We start from the raw sequence: 13624 nt of genomic DNA, 5'->3' as shown, positions 1-13624 counted from the left end.
GGTGTGAATGACCTTTACAGTCACAGTGTGAGGAGCTACTTTTAAAGGTGAAGTAGCAGTAACTGAGACCAGCGCGGGCGGCCGGCCTTCCAGGTGAGGCAGGACTTGGTGCCTTGGGGAACAAGGGGCAGGAGCCCTGAGCCCCCACTTGGGGAAAGCGCCGGGCAGCCCTGCGGGTTCTGCCATCTCCTCCCAGTGAAGGAAGCAACCGTGAGTCAAGCTCCCTCTGTCTGGAGCCCTCCAAAGCCTTCCCATTGTGGCAGGAGTGAATTCAGACCCGGAACTGCCTGCAAGGCCCACGGCTCCCTTCCATCCACACAGGTCGCCCAATGAGATCCCAGCAAGCTCTCTTCCGCGCCCTGGAACCCTGCACTTTCCCACCTCAGGACCTCTGCACCTGCTGGCTCCGGTGTCTCAGATCTTCACCCCGCTGCCTCCTTTTCATCGGGGACATCAGGACACTCCAGCTTCTCAGGGGCTGCTCCTGGCACCCAATCTAAAGCAGCCCACCACCCCGCCTCTCTTACATGGGCTGTTTTATTTTCTGCAGGGCACTTTCTGACTTGATGGACACGATCCGCTTTGGGTTTTTTTTTTTTTTTTGCCTTGTTTTCCCTCACCCCCACCCCAAGTCCCGTCACCCCGCCACCGGAATGCAGTTTATTCACCCACAGTGGTATCTACAGCTGATGGCTGACGCCCCAGAAACACTGGGTGAAGGAAGAGTTGAGAACACGCCCGCTCTGACCCGGGGGAGCGACACTGGGCGGGCGGCACCTCCTCCGGAAAACATGCCCTGATCGGCGCCTGGGGTTCCTCCCTCACACCCGGCACGGCTCGTGTCCGTCGCCCCGTCCGAGGCCCCCAGCCCTGGAATCACCGGTGGGCGGGCACTTACGCAGTGAGCTCCGTCACCCCGGCGGGCCGCGATCGCAGGCTCCGCTCAGGCCCGGCTTCGCAGGCGCCAAGCGGCGAGGGCGCAGGGTCCGGGAAGGCTTCCTGGAAGCGGCGGCCAGGGCAAGGACGAGTGGGGAACTAGAGGCGGCTGGAGGCTGGGCGAGGGGCGGCGGCCGCAGGTCCGCTCTTATGCGGTAACAATAATGGCTACGGTCACCGGCGGTCGCCGGCCTGCGCCCCTTCCCTCGGGCCCGCGCCCCGGCGTGGGAGGCATTGAGGGCGCCCCCCGCCCCCGCCCCCGCCCTCCGCGCTTACCGTCTCGGAGGCCGGCTCAGCGGTGCCCTGCGACATGGCGGCGGCACTGCCCGATTGCCCCCGGGCGCGGCGGGCGCGGCCGTCGGGTTCTGGGGCTCCGCAGGCCACCGGGCCGCCCGCAGCCTCTCCGCGGGCCCGCGCGCCCGCCGCGACCCCGCTTCCATGGCAACCGCGCCAGCCCGCCGAGCCCCGGATGTGGCGAGCCCGGCCAACTATAGGTGTGCCCGGGGACACCCTCGGGCCGACCGGCTGCGCGCCCAGAGTGTGGGGCGGAGCTGAAACAGCGCGCTAGTCCCCAGAGCTGTCATTAACAAATACTTAGTAGGTTAACGCTGAAAGGGACAGGAAGCCTGGGCCGTGTCCACAGCCTGCTAGCTCTGAACGCCTGGCATTGAGAAAACCATCTTCCTAATCTCGGATCTTAGGCTCAAGGGTTATGATGTAAAAAAAAAAAAAAAAAAAAAGAAAGTCGCTCAGTCCTGTCTGACTTTTTGCAACCCCATGGACTATAGTCCAGGGAGTTCTCCAGGCCAGAATAATGGAATCGGTAGCCTTTCCCTTCTCCAGGGGATCTTCCCAACCCAGGGATCGAACCCAGGTCTCCGGCATTGCAGGAGGATTCATTACCAGCTAAGCCACAAGGGAAGCCCAAGAATATTGGAGTGGGTAGCCTATTCTCTGATGTAATAAAAAAAAAAAAAAAGATCTTACGCTCAACGGTTATAATGCAGTCACAAGACAAGAAAAAAAAATAGAGTTTACACTCATTGTATTCAGTGTGTATCATGATCTTTGGGCCTGTTGGACTGCAAGGTTCATTTAAACTATTAGCAAGCATAATCTGCCCTTTCTCTTCCTACAGGCTTCCAAGGGCATTTACTCCGTTCCTCTGCCCTGCTGTATTTTTCCAGCCCAATCTTTATTATCTACAAGAACTCCCCTTGTCTAGAATGTAAGCTCTCCGGGGCAGGGCTTTGTTTTGCTTCCGACTGTACTGCTGTCCCTTGGAACAGTGTCTGGCACACAACAACTGATTAATCAGTAGGTATTTGGTGCCTGGCGGGTGACTTCTCTGTGCTTGTGTCCTCTGGGAAAGAAAGAGCTGCTGTGAAGACCATAGCGCCAAAGAATTGATGCTTTTAAACTGTGGTGCTGGAGAAGACTCTTGAGAATCCCTTGGACTGCAAGGAGATCCAATCAGTCCATCCTAAAGGAAATCAGTTCTAGGTGTTCATTGGGGGGACTGATACTGAAACTCCAATACTTTGGCCACCTGATGCAAAGAACTGACTCATTGGAAAAGACCCTGATGCTGGGAAAGATTGAAGGCGGGAGGAGAAGGGGACGACAGAGGAGGAGTTGGTTGGATGGCATCACCGACTCCATGGACATGAGTTTGAGTAAGCTCCGGGAGTTGGTGATGGACAGGGAGGCCTGGCGTGGGGCAGTCCATGGGGTCGCAAAGAGTCGGACACGACTGAGCGACGGAACTGAACTGAACTGAACCAAAAGTGCTTAGAGCAGCTGCGGGTTCCAAAGTGCGCACAGTGTGACACGGATGGAGTCCGCACACCGTGCAGGTGGTGTGGGCAGGGACAGTAAATGCATTCTGAACTTAGGATGAAACCCTTCTGTAAGTGGAGGAAGGTGTGCCTGCCGTGCGGCTAGCATTTTGCTTTGCTGGCCCGCTCAGACAGGCGGGCCTTTGGCCGGTGAGGCCGCGCCCCTTCCGCCGAAGGCCACGCCTTCCAGGCGCAAAGCCTGCTGGGTTCCGGTGCACACACCTCTGGGCGCCCTGGTCGGGTGACGGATCCAGGCAACGGGCTTGGCGGAGGCTTGTCCCGCTCCTCCTTAGCCCGTTCCCTGAGCCTGGGCCTTCGGGGCTCTCAGAGTGGCCTCCAGGGGCGTCCTCCCCGTCCTCGCCTCCGCCAGTCCCGGCGGGTCGCGCGGCCCGAGGCGGGGCCTGCGGCGGCTGAGGGAAGCGAAGCGGGTGAGGCGCGCACCCGGGGAGGGGTCGCGGTCGCTGTGGAGGGCCCGGCGGGGTCGAGGTTAGGGGCCAGGGCCTCTCGGGCCGTAGAACCGCCTGGGGCCCACGTGCGCGCCCCTGGACTGGGCCCCAGCACCACCGCAGCCGCCGGCCTGGCGTCCTCCGTGGGGTCCACGGGGATGGCGCCTTCCTCAAGAACTTAGCCTGGCCAGGGATGGACAGATGGACGTCCCAGGCTTGCTCTTGACCCCGGCAGACAGAGTCACTGGCCACGCCATCCTCCGGCGAGAACCCTCCCTAACCACAGGACCGACGGGTTCCCGGGCCCCCTCCCAGGCCAGACTCGCAGGTGCTCTTGCAGTCCCCGGAGGAACCGGCAGTGGGCAGAGCGCCTTCCCCTCCACACGCTGCTGGCTGCGGGGCTTTCACACTGACCCTGGGAGGGACAGACAGAAAAACACACACCTCCCAGCTGGACTGAGACCCTTACAGCTCTGACTGACCAGCCTCCTACACGTGGCTGGCCCCAGAACGCGCATGCGCCCCTGGCTCTGACAGGCCTGCAGCCTAGATCAATTTCAAGCTCGTTTCCTCCCACCAGAGTCCAGAGTTGGCTGCCTTTGAGCTCCTGAGGCCGCATGGTTTACCCCAGACTCCCGTCTCCACTGCCAGACTCGAGGGCTCCAGTTTGCTCTTGACAACCTCCAATCCTACCCCAGCCGAGGCTTCACTGCAGTCCTGGCAGCTAGGAGTTTTCCTCTGAAGAGTCATCACCTGGCCTGAGGTGAAAGTCCTGGGGCCTGGTGGGGCTGGGGGCTCCCTGTGACTAGGCGGGTGGGGTCTGGCCCTGCCTGACATCTCCTCTGCAGGAACCCCAGCCCCATCATGGACCCAGAGTGTGCCCGGCTCCTCCCGGCTCTCTGTGATGTCCTGGCAGACCCCAGGCAGCCGGTGGCAGATGACGCTTGTTTGGAGAAGCTGCTGGACTGGTTTAAAGCAGTCACTGAAGCAGGTAGGGTGAAGGCGTCTGCCGACTCTCCCCGAAGGCTGGAGGGTGCAGGGCTCCCCTGTGGTAGGAAGAGGCCGTCTGTCTGGGGTCGTTCCTGTACATCTTAGAGAGTCTCCCTGGCTTTTCATATTTCCTTACCCACAAATTAGGGTTAGGGTTAGGGTATATAGGCTTTCCTGGTGGCTCAGTAAGGCCCACCTGCCAATGCAGGAGACTCGGGTTCAACCCTGGGTCAGAAAGATCCCTTGGAGAAGGAAATGACAACCCACTCCAGTATTCTTGCCTGGAGAAGCCCGTGGACAGAGGAGCCTGGTGGGCTACAGTCCATGGGGTCACAAAGTCAGAAACAACTTAGTGACTAAATAACAGCAATGGGTGCGTGCACACACACATGCACACTCTTTTTGAGAGTGTTTTCCATTATAGTTTATTACAAGATGTTGAATATAATTCCCAGTGCTATACAGTAGGCCCTGTTGTTTATTTTAAATGTAGTCGTTTGTATCTGCCAGTCTCAAACTCCTAATTTATCCCCCCACCTTCCCCTTTGGGAACCATAAGCTTGTTTTCTTTGTCTATGAATCTGTTTCTCTTTTGCAGACAAGTTAATTTGTGTCATTTTTTTAGATGCCACATGTAAGTGATATCAGCGATACTTGTCTGACTGACTTCACTTAGGACAGCAGTCTCTAGGTCCATCCATGTTGCGGACAGCAGTCTCTAGGTCCATCCATGTTGCTGCAATGGCATTGTTTCACTCTTTATATGACTGAGCAGCATTCCATTGTATGTATGCGATGGAACCACACCTTCTTTATCCCTTCCCCTGTTGACGGACATTCAGGTTGCTTCCACGTCTCGGCTGTTGTGAGCAGTGCTGCTGTGGGGTGTAGGCGTTTCAGGCGCCGTGTCTGGAGAAGAATGCCCGTTGCCTGTGTGTCTTGCTGTAGCACTCTCCGTTTAAGAGAGGATTACCCACTAGAGAGGCGAAGACTGTCTGCTGCTCTTGTTTGTGTCTTTTTTTATAATCAGCAGGCCAGAACTTCTTTTCAGGTTTGCTGGCCATTTGTATTTCCTGTCCAAGTCCCTTGCCTGTTGTCGAGGTGTTGCTGAATTAGAGTAATGAGTCCTTTGAAGCAGTTGTTGCAAATACTTCCTCCCGGTTGGACTGCTGAGTCTAACAGCCTGAGAGAGGAGGTCTGGGAGTTGCCAGAAGAACGATCCCTTTTGGAGGCATGCATGGTGCCCTGGTAACGTGCGTCCCGGCTGGGCCTGTCCCCAGGCTCCAGTCTCCTGTTACTGCAGGATCACCCCTGCCTGGTAGAGCTGCTGTTCCATGTGCTGAAACCCCAGGACCTGAGTTCCAGAATCCTGTCCTTTGCGCTTCGCCTCGCAGGGATATTTGCAGCCCAGGAGAACTGCTTCCAGTACCTCCAGGTGAGCCTGGGCCTCCCACTTGCATGACCCGCCTTCCCGTGCAGGTGCACAGCAGTGGGGGCTGTCGTGACCCCCGAGTCTCTGAAACTCGCTTCGCCCCCGTGCCTTGATGTGTTCCACAGGGTTTTTATTCCTGGGTATAGTCCTCCTTTGAAAAATGGAGGAATGGATTGGAGTGAAGGGTGAACTTTTTGGAATCAGACAGAGCTGGGCTTGGGCCTCTGCACCCTTCGTGGGTGCCCCTCAGATCAGCAGTGCAAGCTCCCGAGGCCCTGCCCACCCCAGCTAACTGTGGGGCAGACTTTCCAGGGTGTTCTACACTGAAGCCTGTTATAGGAAATGACTTCACATCTGATCATCCTTCCGTACATACCTCAGCGTTTCCAGAATCATCTTCGGGTTATCCTGAGAGCCCTGGCCAGTTCACAGGTCAGGAGCTATTGCCTCTGTCTCCGGGTGAGGAGACAACGAAGGCTCAGTAGAGGAACCCCACAGGACCGGCAGGGTTCACAGCGGACCCTGAAAAGTCGGGCTGCTGGCGTGGTCTGTCACACCATCTGCTTCTCTGGAAACAGATCCTCAGTCCCAATCACGTGGGTTTTCCCAGCTTCTCTGACTTCCTGGGTGCTCCCCGGTTCCCGTCTCTTCTTCTCCATCTCCTCTTTTTCCTTCCTACAGCCAACCGTGGCTGTGGAGGCTTAGCAGGCCACAGGCTGCCCTTCTGTCTGGTGGCTGGCCCCTGCACACGGGGACAAGGGACACGGCAGGTTTGTGCCCTGCTTTGCAGAGGGAGCCTGCCCTGTGCCCTGGGCCCCTGGCATTGGCTTGGGCTCCAGTTCCCTTTTCAGCTTCCCTTTCACAGAACCCCAGGGCTGCTTGTTAGTGAGATGCTCAGCACGAGCCCCATCTGGGAAGGGGGCATGCAGACAGACGACACGAGGCTGGGAGCTGAGGCTTGGTGCCCTCCCACTGGCTACAGACTGCCCCCAGGAGGGCTGTAACTTTGGAGGGGCCATTTAGATGACAGGTGGTCCCACAGAGGGCCTCCCTGTGGGCTACAACCAGCAGCGGCGGCCCGTAAGGCCATTGTGGGGTCAGACTCATCCTCCAGTGACTGAAAGAGCGTCTCCTCGGCCCGGGAATCTCTCACCCAGAGTCTGAGATGACTAGAGGCACCCTGTCCCTTGAGGCTGGGGGCCAGCATTTTATTGTCAAGATAGACAAGGCTCTGAGCAAGTCGTGGCCCCAGGGAGGGGCTCTGGGGGAAAGAGGCAGGCCCTGTTTCCCACTTACTGTACTGGGCCCTGTGGGGAACAGGAACCTCGGGCACGTGGCAGGGGGTCAGGGAGGCATGCTTTTGTGCTGCAGGTGGACACCTGTGCGTGGATGGGCACTGAGTGGGGAGTCGGGCACTGCCTGCTGCGGGCGGGGGGCAGGGGGCAGCTTCAGGGCAGCGGGCTCGCAGCTGGGTCGGAAGGGCTTTGAGCAGGTGTATGTGCAGGGCAGGCCTGGCACACAGGGTGTGCTGGGGAGTCTGGGGTGGGGGACATCCGGAGGAGGGCACGTGCCCCGTGTGCCAAGTGCAGAGCCCAGTGGGCTGTGGAGACCTGCGGGGGTCTTCGGGCACAGAATGTCATGGTCAGAGGGGTCATTTGGCGTTTTGGCCGGTGTTTGTTGTGGGAGGGGCTTCCGGAGCAGACTGTGACCAGTTCAGGGCCTGAGTGTGACGCCCAGCCCTCCCTCCCAAGTTCTCTCCCTGGAAGGCCGAGCCGGACTCACTCGGCTCCTTCGTCCTCCACTTCCAGCAGGGGGAGCTGCTGCCTGGGCTCTTCGGGGAGCCGGGCCCCCTCGGGGCAGCGGCCTGGGCGGCCCCCTCCGTGCGCAGCGGCTGGATCCAGGGCCTGCACTCCCTGGCGCAGCACCCCAGTGCCTTGCGCTTCCTTGCCGACTCGGGTGAGTGCCCCGCCCACCCCCCCGCGCCTCTGCCCTCCCCGTCCCCGCACTGTGTGAGCCCCAGGGCCACGCTGGGCCACGCTGGGTTCTTCTGAATGGGAGAGTGGCCATGGTGTCACAGGGCTGTTGAGAGGATGTGACTCGGGGTGACCAAGTGTAGGGGCCCCTCTAGGCTGTGTGGTGTGCTCTGGTTTGTAGGTCAGACTCAGCAGCTGGGGTGGCTTTGAGACTGGTTAGAAGGCTCCAAAGTGGCGAGGGTTCTCAAGCCCCTGCCCCGGGAACCCCCAGCTGGTTCCAGCCTTCGAGCCGGGGGAGGCTGGGCCTCCCACCCTGCCTCCCCAATGGGCGGGATTCAGGCTCTGAAGCCCCTCAGTGTCTCCAGAGTCCCTGCTGCCCCATGGCACTGTCCCAGCTGAACCCTGTCTCTCCCCCCTCGCCCCGTTGTCCGCCCCCAGGTGCTGTTGACACCATCTTCTCCCTGCAGGGAGATCCCAGCCTGTTTGTGGCCTCCGCCGCCGGGCAGCTCCTGGTGCGTGTCCTGGACTTGGCCCTGTGCGGACCCGCTGAGGGGCGCATCTCCCTGCAGGCCTGGGACTGGCCGGCCTGTGCCCGGAAGATCGTGTGTCACCTCGAAGACTGCCTGCGCTCCAAGGCCACCCCGCGGGTCATGCAGGCCCTGCACGTCCTGACCACTGCGTTCGGGCACTGCCATGGCCTCTGGACGCAGGGCCTTTGGGTGCAGCTGAGCCCCCTCGTGGCCCGCCTGCTCGAGAAGGACCCCGTGCCGGCCCCGCACGCGCTCGTGGATCTCCTCCTCAGCGTGGCCCGGTCAGGCCCCCGGGCGCAGCTGCTGGCAGGGGGTAGGGGGGGTGGTGCTGCTCGTTTCCTTTGAGGTCTCAAGGTGGCCATCACACCCAGGGCCGCAGCTCATTGGCTCCTCAAGAAGGCTGCCCCGAGTCAGGGGAACCCCTCAGGGGGTCTGAAAGCCCGCACACTGGGAACGACTTCCGGTCTTGGGCCGGGCACGCCCAGCACCACGGGGCACAGCTGCCCACTGGGCGTGGTGTGGGCTGGACAGAGGAGTGACGCTGGCTTCTGGGGCCTCCCCTGCAGCTCTTCCATGCTGAGCTCTGACCCTGGCCTGTGGGAGACGGCAGCACAGACCCTAAGCCACCTGAGCCCCACGCAGGCGGGGCCTCTGGCTGCGGGGATCCTGAAACTGCAGGACTGGTAAGGGCCAGGGTTCACGTTTTGCGGGGCAGGCAGTGAGGTCAGGGACCTCCCAGGACCCCTGCCCCTGGTTGAGTGCAGTCAGGAGGCTACGGGGTCGCTGTCTCCCGGTCCCCGGCTCTGACCCCTTGCCCCAGACTCACTGGGGGTGTTAGAGGGGCAGCCAGGGTGCCCGGGTCAGACGGCCTCACCCTGTCCTGTCTTCAGTCCCCAGGCGCTGAGGATCCAGGCCTTCGGCGTCCTCCTCCAGCCCTTGGCCTTTGTCCTGGAAGCCACTGCTCAGGCCCCCGGAATGCCAGGTAGGCTGTCGGGGAAGGGTGGGCGGGTGCAGGAAGGCAGAACCCTGGGGTCCTGAGCGTGTCCTTGGGGCTGGGGCAGGCCGGTGGGCATCAGGTACCTGGCTTGCCTCCCCACCCAGGAGTGAAGCTGGCAGGGCTGTGGGCTGCCATTTCGGCAGTGCCTCCCCACCCAGGAGTGAAGCTGGCAGGGCTGTGGGCTGCCGTTTCGGCGGTGCCTGGCTTGTGTGTCATTAGGAGTTGGTAGGGCAGCGTCCCCCTCCCCACCCTGTGGCACCATCGAGGGTGGCCCCGGAGCCGCCAACCCTGCAGTCGGTGGTGGTTCCTGGGGCCTTGGCCGCGTGGAGCGTTCCTGACCCACATCGGGTGCCTGGGCCTGGCACTCGTCCTCCCAGACTGTCTGTTCTGTGATGGGAAAGTGGGTCTCCTCTGCCGCAGCTTGTCTTGCTTCAGTTGCATGGTGGTTTGGGGGTTAGACACAGGGAGCCCACTGTGCCCAGTAGCCCCACGTCGAGGGAGAGAGGGGCCTTCTGACCAGCAGAAGCCAGCCCCTGCACAGGCTGCCGGGAGAGTGGGACTCCACTCTAGAGCCCTGCAGACAGGTTCAGACCACATGTCACCCGGCATGGCCACTGCTCGGAGCCGCCCGCCCAGTCTGTGGTGGGACTCAGTGACCGGCAGCCTCACGGGAGGCGCCCACTCATTGGGAGCCATGTCCGGTTGTCCCCAGGCTTGCTGGAGGGGGCCGCAGGCGACCTGATGGCCATGGACACGCTCCCGCCCTCCAAGTCGGCGTGCGTGGGTCTCCTGTGCAGCGCCCTGGCCCACCTGGAGCTGCTGCAGCCCCTGGTAGGTGTGGCCCGGCCCGCGTCTGCCCTGGCAGCGGGACTTGTGGCTGGCACTGACGCTCCCGCCCCACCCCAGCCCCAGCGCCCCTCGCCCTGGCCCCAGGCGCCCCTGCTTGCAGCTGTGGTGGCGATACTCCGACTCTGCAATGGCTCAGCAGCCCCCAGCTCCGAGGCGGGTGGCCGCCTGTGCGCGATGCTGGGGGGCTGCGTCCGCGTCCAGCGAGCTGCCCTGGATTTCCTGGGGGTCCTGTCTCAGGGATTGGGTAAGTGAGAATGCGTTCTCTTGCACAGCTCAGGCATTGCTCAGTGGCGTCCCGGGACCGCTGTCCTCTCCTGTCTCCTCCCAGGAGGGGCCGGGATTCAGCTGCCTGAGGGGGTCTGTGCCCCTGTTCTCCTTGGGCTGACACCTCTGGGCGGGGGAGGCCCCAGGGCGGCAGGCTGGGCACTTCATCCATCCACGTTCGTCTCAGGCCCCCAGGAGTTGGTGACACAGGTGTTTGCCATCCTGCTGGAGTACCTCGTGAGCCCCGACTCCAGCCCCACGGTACGGGCGGGGCGGGCGTGGGTGGGCAGGCAGCTGCTTGGGGCTCGGCCGGGCCTGGGGCTGGTGGAGATTGAGGGAGGGGCCACGGGAAGCAGGGAGAGGGCCCAGTCTTCCCAGGAGTTCTCTTTGAGAGACAGGTGGGCCTAACGCGCGGGGACCAAGCTCCCTGAGGTTCCCTGCGAGCCTCCCTGTTCCCACAGCCCCAGAGCTGTTATGCTGTGAGGTGGAGGGTCAGAGGTTCATGCGCTGAGCAGGCGGCGACGTGGGGGTGGTTAGATGGCAGGCCTTCAGGAAAAGGCCCTGGTGGGCCCGCCTGACCCCGGAACCAGGGGTCCCGAGGAGAGCCGCCCTCCTCTTCTCCATCTCATGTTGATGCCCGTCTGCCTCCTTCAGAGGCTCCTGCCTCACAGAAGCTGGGCCCAGGTCCCCTCTCACCCTGCACGCCATCCCCATCGCACAGCCCAGGGCCGGGCGGGCGCGGAGGGCGCTGGGTGGGGCGGGGGCCGGCTCACCCCTGCCTGCCCTGCTGCACCAGGTTCTGAAGAAGGCCTTCCAGGCCACACTCCGCTGGCTCCTGAGCTCAGCCGCACCTCCCGGCTGCTGTGACCTGGAGCCCTACGCCCAGCTGGTCCTCGGAGGTGACCCTCGCCGCCCCGGGGAGCCGAGGGATGTGCAGGGCGGGGTGGTGGGCCGGGGCGGGTGGGGGAGGCTGCGGGCAGGGCCCGTCGGCGCCCCCCGAGCCGTCCCTCCATCCTAGAGCTGCTCTCCGTGCTGCGGAAGCGCCTGTGCAGCCCCTGCTGGGAGGTGAGGGACTCGGGCCTCGAGTTCCTGACCCAGATGACCAGACACCGGGGAGGTGAGCACAGGCTTCAGGGGCTGGCCTGGCCTTGGCACTGCCCCCCGGTCGTGGGAACTTGGGGCCCCCTTGGCTGCCTTTGGGGGAGTGAGGCGGGGCCGTGGACTCAGCGCTTGGTCACCACTGCTTGTGGCTCTTGGACCCTCAGGGCAGGCCGGCTTCAGACAGGCGCTGCTGGCCTCGGAGGTGCCCGAGCTCACCAGGCAGCTCCTGCAAGACCCCGAGAGTTACGTCCGTGCAAGCGCAGTGGCCGCCGTGGGGCAGCTGTCCAGCTGGGGGCTGCTCGCCGCCCCCTCCAGCCCTGAGCACGCAGCCACCCCGCAGGTAGGACACGGTGGGCCCCGCGGCCCCATGGCCCCACCCTGGCCAGCATCCTGATAGCCAGGGTGAAGCGGGTCTGCCACGGGTGTGGGTAGGGCCTGCGAGTCTCCCGCTCGGCCTCCTACACCCCTGTCACTTGGACATGGTCACCCCCATTTGACAGATGAGCAAGTGGGGGGCCCAGGGGCACGTGGCCTGAAGGAGGCAGAGCAGGCCGAGCCGCATCGCTCACCCGGGGTCCCTCGGGGGTCCGCCTTGCCGCCCCCGTGCCCGGCCCCCCCACCCTCCTCGCACTCTGTCTTCCAGAAGACCCCACTCGAGGAGCTTCTGCTTGTCCTGACCACGGACTCGGAGGGGTTCCCCCGGCGGGCCGTCATGCGGGTCTTCACAGAGTGGCTGCGGGACGGCTACGCAGACGTGGCCGAGGACCCGGAGCGGTTTGTGGCCCGAGTGCTGCAGGCGGCGAGCGGGGACCTGGACTGGGAGGTGCGCGTCCAGGGCCTGGAGCTGGCACTGGCGTTCCTGGAGCAGCTGCTGGGCCCCTGCGGCCCCTCCGCGGCAGCCCCACCCGGCGCACTGGCCCAGGCCCTGCAGGCGCTCTGCCGGGTCCAGCTCTTCGAGTTCGCCTTCCGGTCCTTGTTTGACTGTGACCGCCCCGTGGCCCAGAAGTCCTGTGACCTCCTCCTCTTCCTGAGGGCCAAGGCCACTCCCCCCAGCAACTCGCAGGAGGTGGGGGATGGTCCCGACGTGACGTCCGTGGAGGCCGCCCTACGGAGGTGGCAGGCCGGTGAACAGGGTCAGCCCCTGGGGGAGCTGGCGCCCGAGGCCGTCCTGGCCGTACTGAGGTCCATGGACCTGGAGGCCCTACAGGACACCCTGGCTGAGAGCAGTGACCACGTGGAGAGGAGCCCCCAGTCCCTCCTGCAGGACATGCTGGCCACTGTGGGCGTCCTGGGAGATAACGAGGCCGACTGCTACTGACCAGCCGAGCAGCGCCTCCCCAGGACCCTCCCCACGGCCCTCCCTCGGGCCCTGCCCTCCCCGGGCCCCTGCTGTGGCCCCACGGCCCTCCCTTAGGCCCTGCCCGCCCCGGAACCCTGCTGCGGCCCCACGGCCCTCCCCGGGACCCTACTGTGGCCCCACGGCCCTCCCTCGGGCCCTGCCCGCCCTGGGACCTTGCTGCGGCCCCACGGCCCTCCCCGGGACCCTACTGCGGCCCCACGGCCCTCCCTCGGGCCCTGCCCGCCCCGGAACCCTGCTGCGGCCCCACGGCCCTCCCCGGGACCCTACTGTGGCCCCACGGCCCTCCCTCGGGCCCTGCCCGCCCTGGGACCTTGCTGCGGCCCCACGGCCCTCCCCGGGACCCTACTGCGGCCCCACGGCCCTCCCTCGGGCCCTGCCCTCCCCAGGACCCTGCTGTGGCCCCACGGCCCTCCCTCGGGCCCTGCCCACCCCGGGACCTTGCTGCGGCCCCACGGCCCTTCCTTGGGCTCTACCCTCCCAGCGGCTCTGGTCTGGATGGGTGCCCAGGGGACCCTCCAGGGGATCCAGGACCAGGCGAGCCCAGCAAGGTCAAGGAGTCCCCATTTTGATGTATTGTTGAAGAAATGGCTCATTTTCTACTCAAAATAAATGTCTTGTGACCGTGCCGGTGGGTCACACGACTCTGAGCCGGCCCAGGGGTAGTCCAGGCCCCTGGGGCTCAGAGACACAGCTGGGGAGGGCCCTCTGCACGGGGGCACGTGCTTCCTTGGCCTAGGGTGGGGGTTCCTCTGCTTAGATCCCGCCATGCCCCAGGGACACCCAGGGTCAGAGAGCCAACAGCTCAGGCTGGAGAGTGTGGCCTTGGCCTCTGGGCCCTGAGGCTAAGTGACCCCAGGCCCAACCAAGCCAGATTTTCAGTCTCCAAACCCCCCAACCTTGTAGCAGTT

At 63.4% G+C, this 13624-nt stretch overlaps 2 protein-coding genes across 13 annotated transcripts in view; one reads left to right on the top strand and one right to left on the bottom strand.

The window, feature by feature from the left end:
- IQCE (IQ motif containing E) overlaps positions 1 to 1441 on the bottom strand; it is a 40335-nt gene extending 38894 nt beyond the window's left edge. For 4 of the 9 annotated variants that reach the window (XR_011462668.1, XM_070362857.1, XM_070362858.1 and 1 more), the window contains exon 1: positions 1213 to 1439. Coding sequence is in view for 6 of the 9 variants with exons in the window: in XM_070362857.1 (XP_070218958.1) it covers positions 1213 to 1248 (36 nt within the window). In the remaining 3 variants the exon portion in view is untranslated. Of the gene's footprint in view, positions 1 to 1212 lie in introns of all 9 variants that reach the window. The other 5 variants (XM_070362860.1, XM_070362861.1, XM_070362859.1 and 2 more) reach the window with 2 other exon arrangements.
- A 1518-nt stretch (positions 1442 to 2959) lies between these two features.
- On the top strand, positions 2960 to 13624 carry BRAT1 (BRCA1 associated ATM activator 1). Of its 4 annotated transcripts, none has more exons than XM_070362428.1 (15): positions 2960 to 3202; positions 3801 to 3983; positions 4069 to 4211; positions 5491 to 5645; positions 7451 to 7598; positions 8054 to 8426; positions 8712 to 8828; positions 9036 to 9127; positions 9855 to 9973; positions 10049 to 10235; positions 10443 to 10516; positions 11052 to 11154; positions 11274 to 11372; positions 11521 to 11696; positions 12003 to 13621. In XM_070362428.1, the coding sequence occupies exons 3-15, from the start codon at positions 4085 to 4087 to the stop codon at positions 12672 to 12674; spliced, it is 2442 nt and encodes an 813-aa protein (XP_070218529.1). In that variant the 5' UTR covers positions 2960 to 3202; positions 3801 to 3983; positions 4069 to 4084; the 3' UTR covers positions 12675 to 13621. The 4 variants fall into 4 exon arrangements, with proteins under 4 accessions (XP_070218529.1, XP_070218527.1, XP_070218530.1 ...); XM_070362426.1 differs by having other exon boundaries at positions 12000 to 13617; XM_070362427.1 differs by lacking the exon at positions 2960 to 3202 and adding an exon at positions 3213 to 3548 and having other exon boundaries at positions 12000 to 13617.

This window comes from Bos mutus, chromosome 25 (assembly GCF_027580195.1).
Source record: "Bos mutus isolate GX-2022 chromosome 25, NWIPB_WYAK_1.1, whole genome shotgun sequence".
NCBI classification, from domain to species: domain Eukaryota; kingdom Metazoa; phylum Chordata; class Mammalia; order Artiodactyla; family Bovidae; genus Bos; species Bos mutus.
The sequence above is the reverse complement of the archived record's forward strand: the minus strand, read 5'-3'. Positions and strand labels throughout refer to the sequence as shown.

Excerpts from the sequence above, each read along its gene's own strand:
- BRAT1 (XM_070362426.1), top strand. The coding sequence starts at position 4,085 with ATGGACCCAGAGTGTGCCCGGCTCCTCCCGGCTCTCTGTGATGTCCTG. Across the intron at positions 9,974-10,048 it reads TGGAGCTGCTGCAGCCCCTG|CCCCAGCGCCCCTCGCCCTG; the intron begins GTAGGTGTGGCC and ends GCCCCACCCCAG. Across the intron at positions 11,373-11,520 it reads GATGACCAGACACCGGGGAG|GGCAGGCCGGCTTCAGACAG; the intron begins GTGAGCACAGGC and ends TTGGACCCTCAG.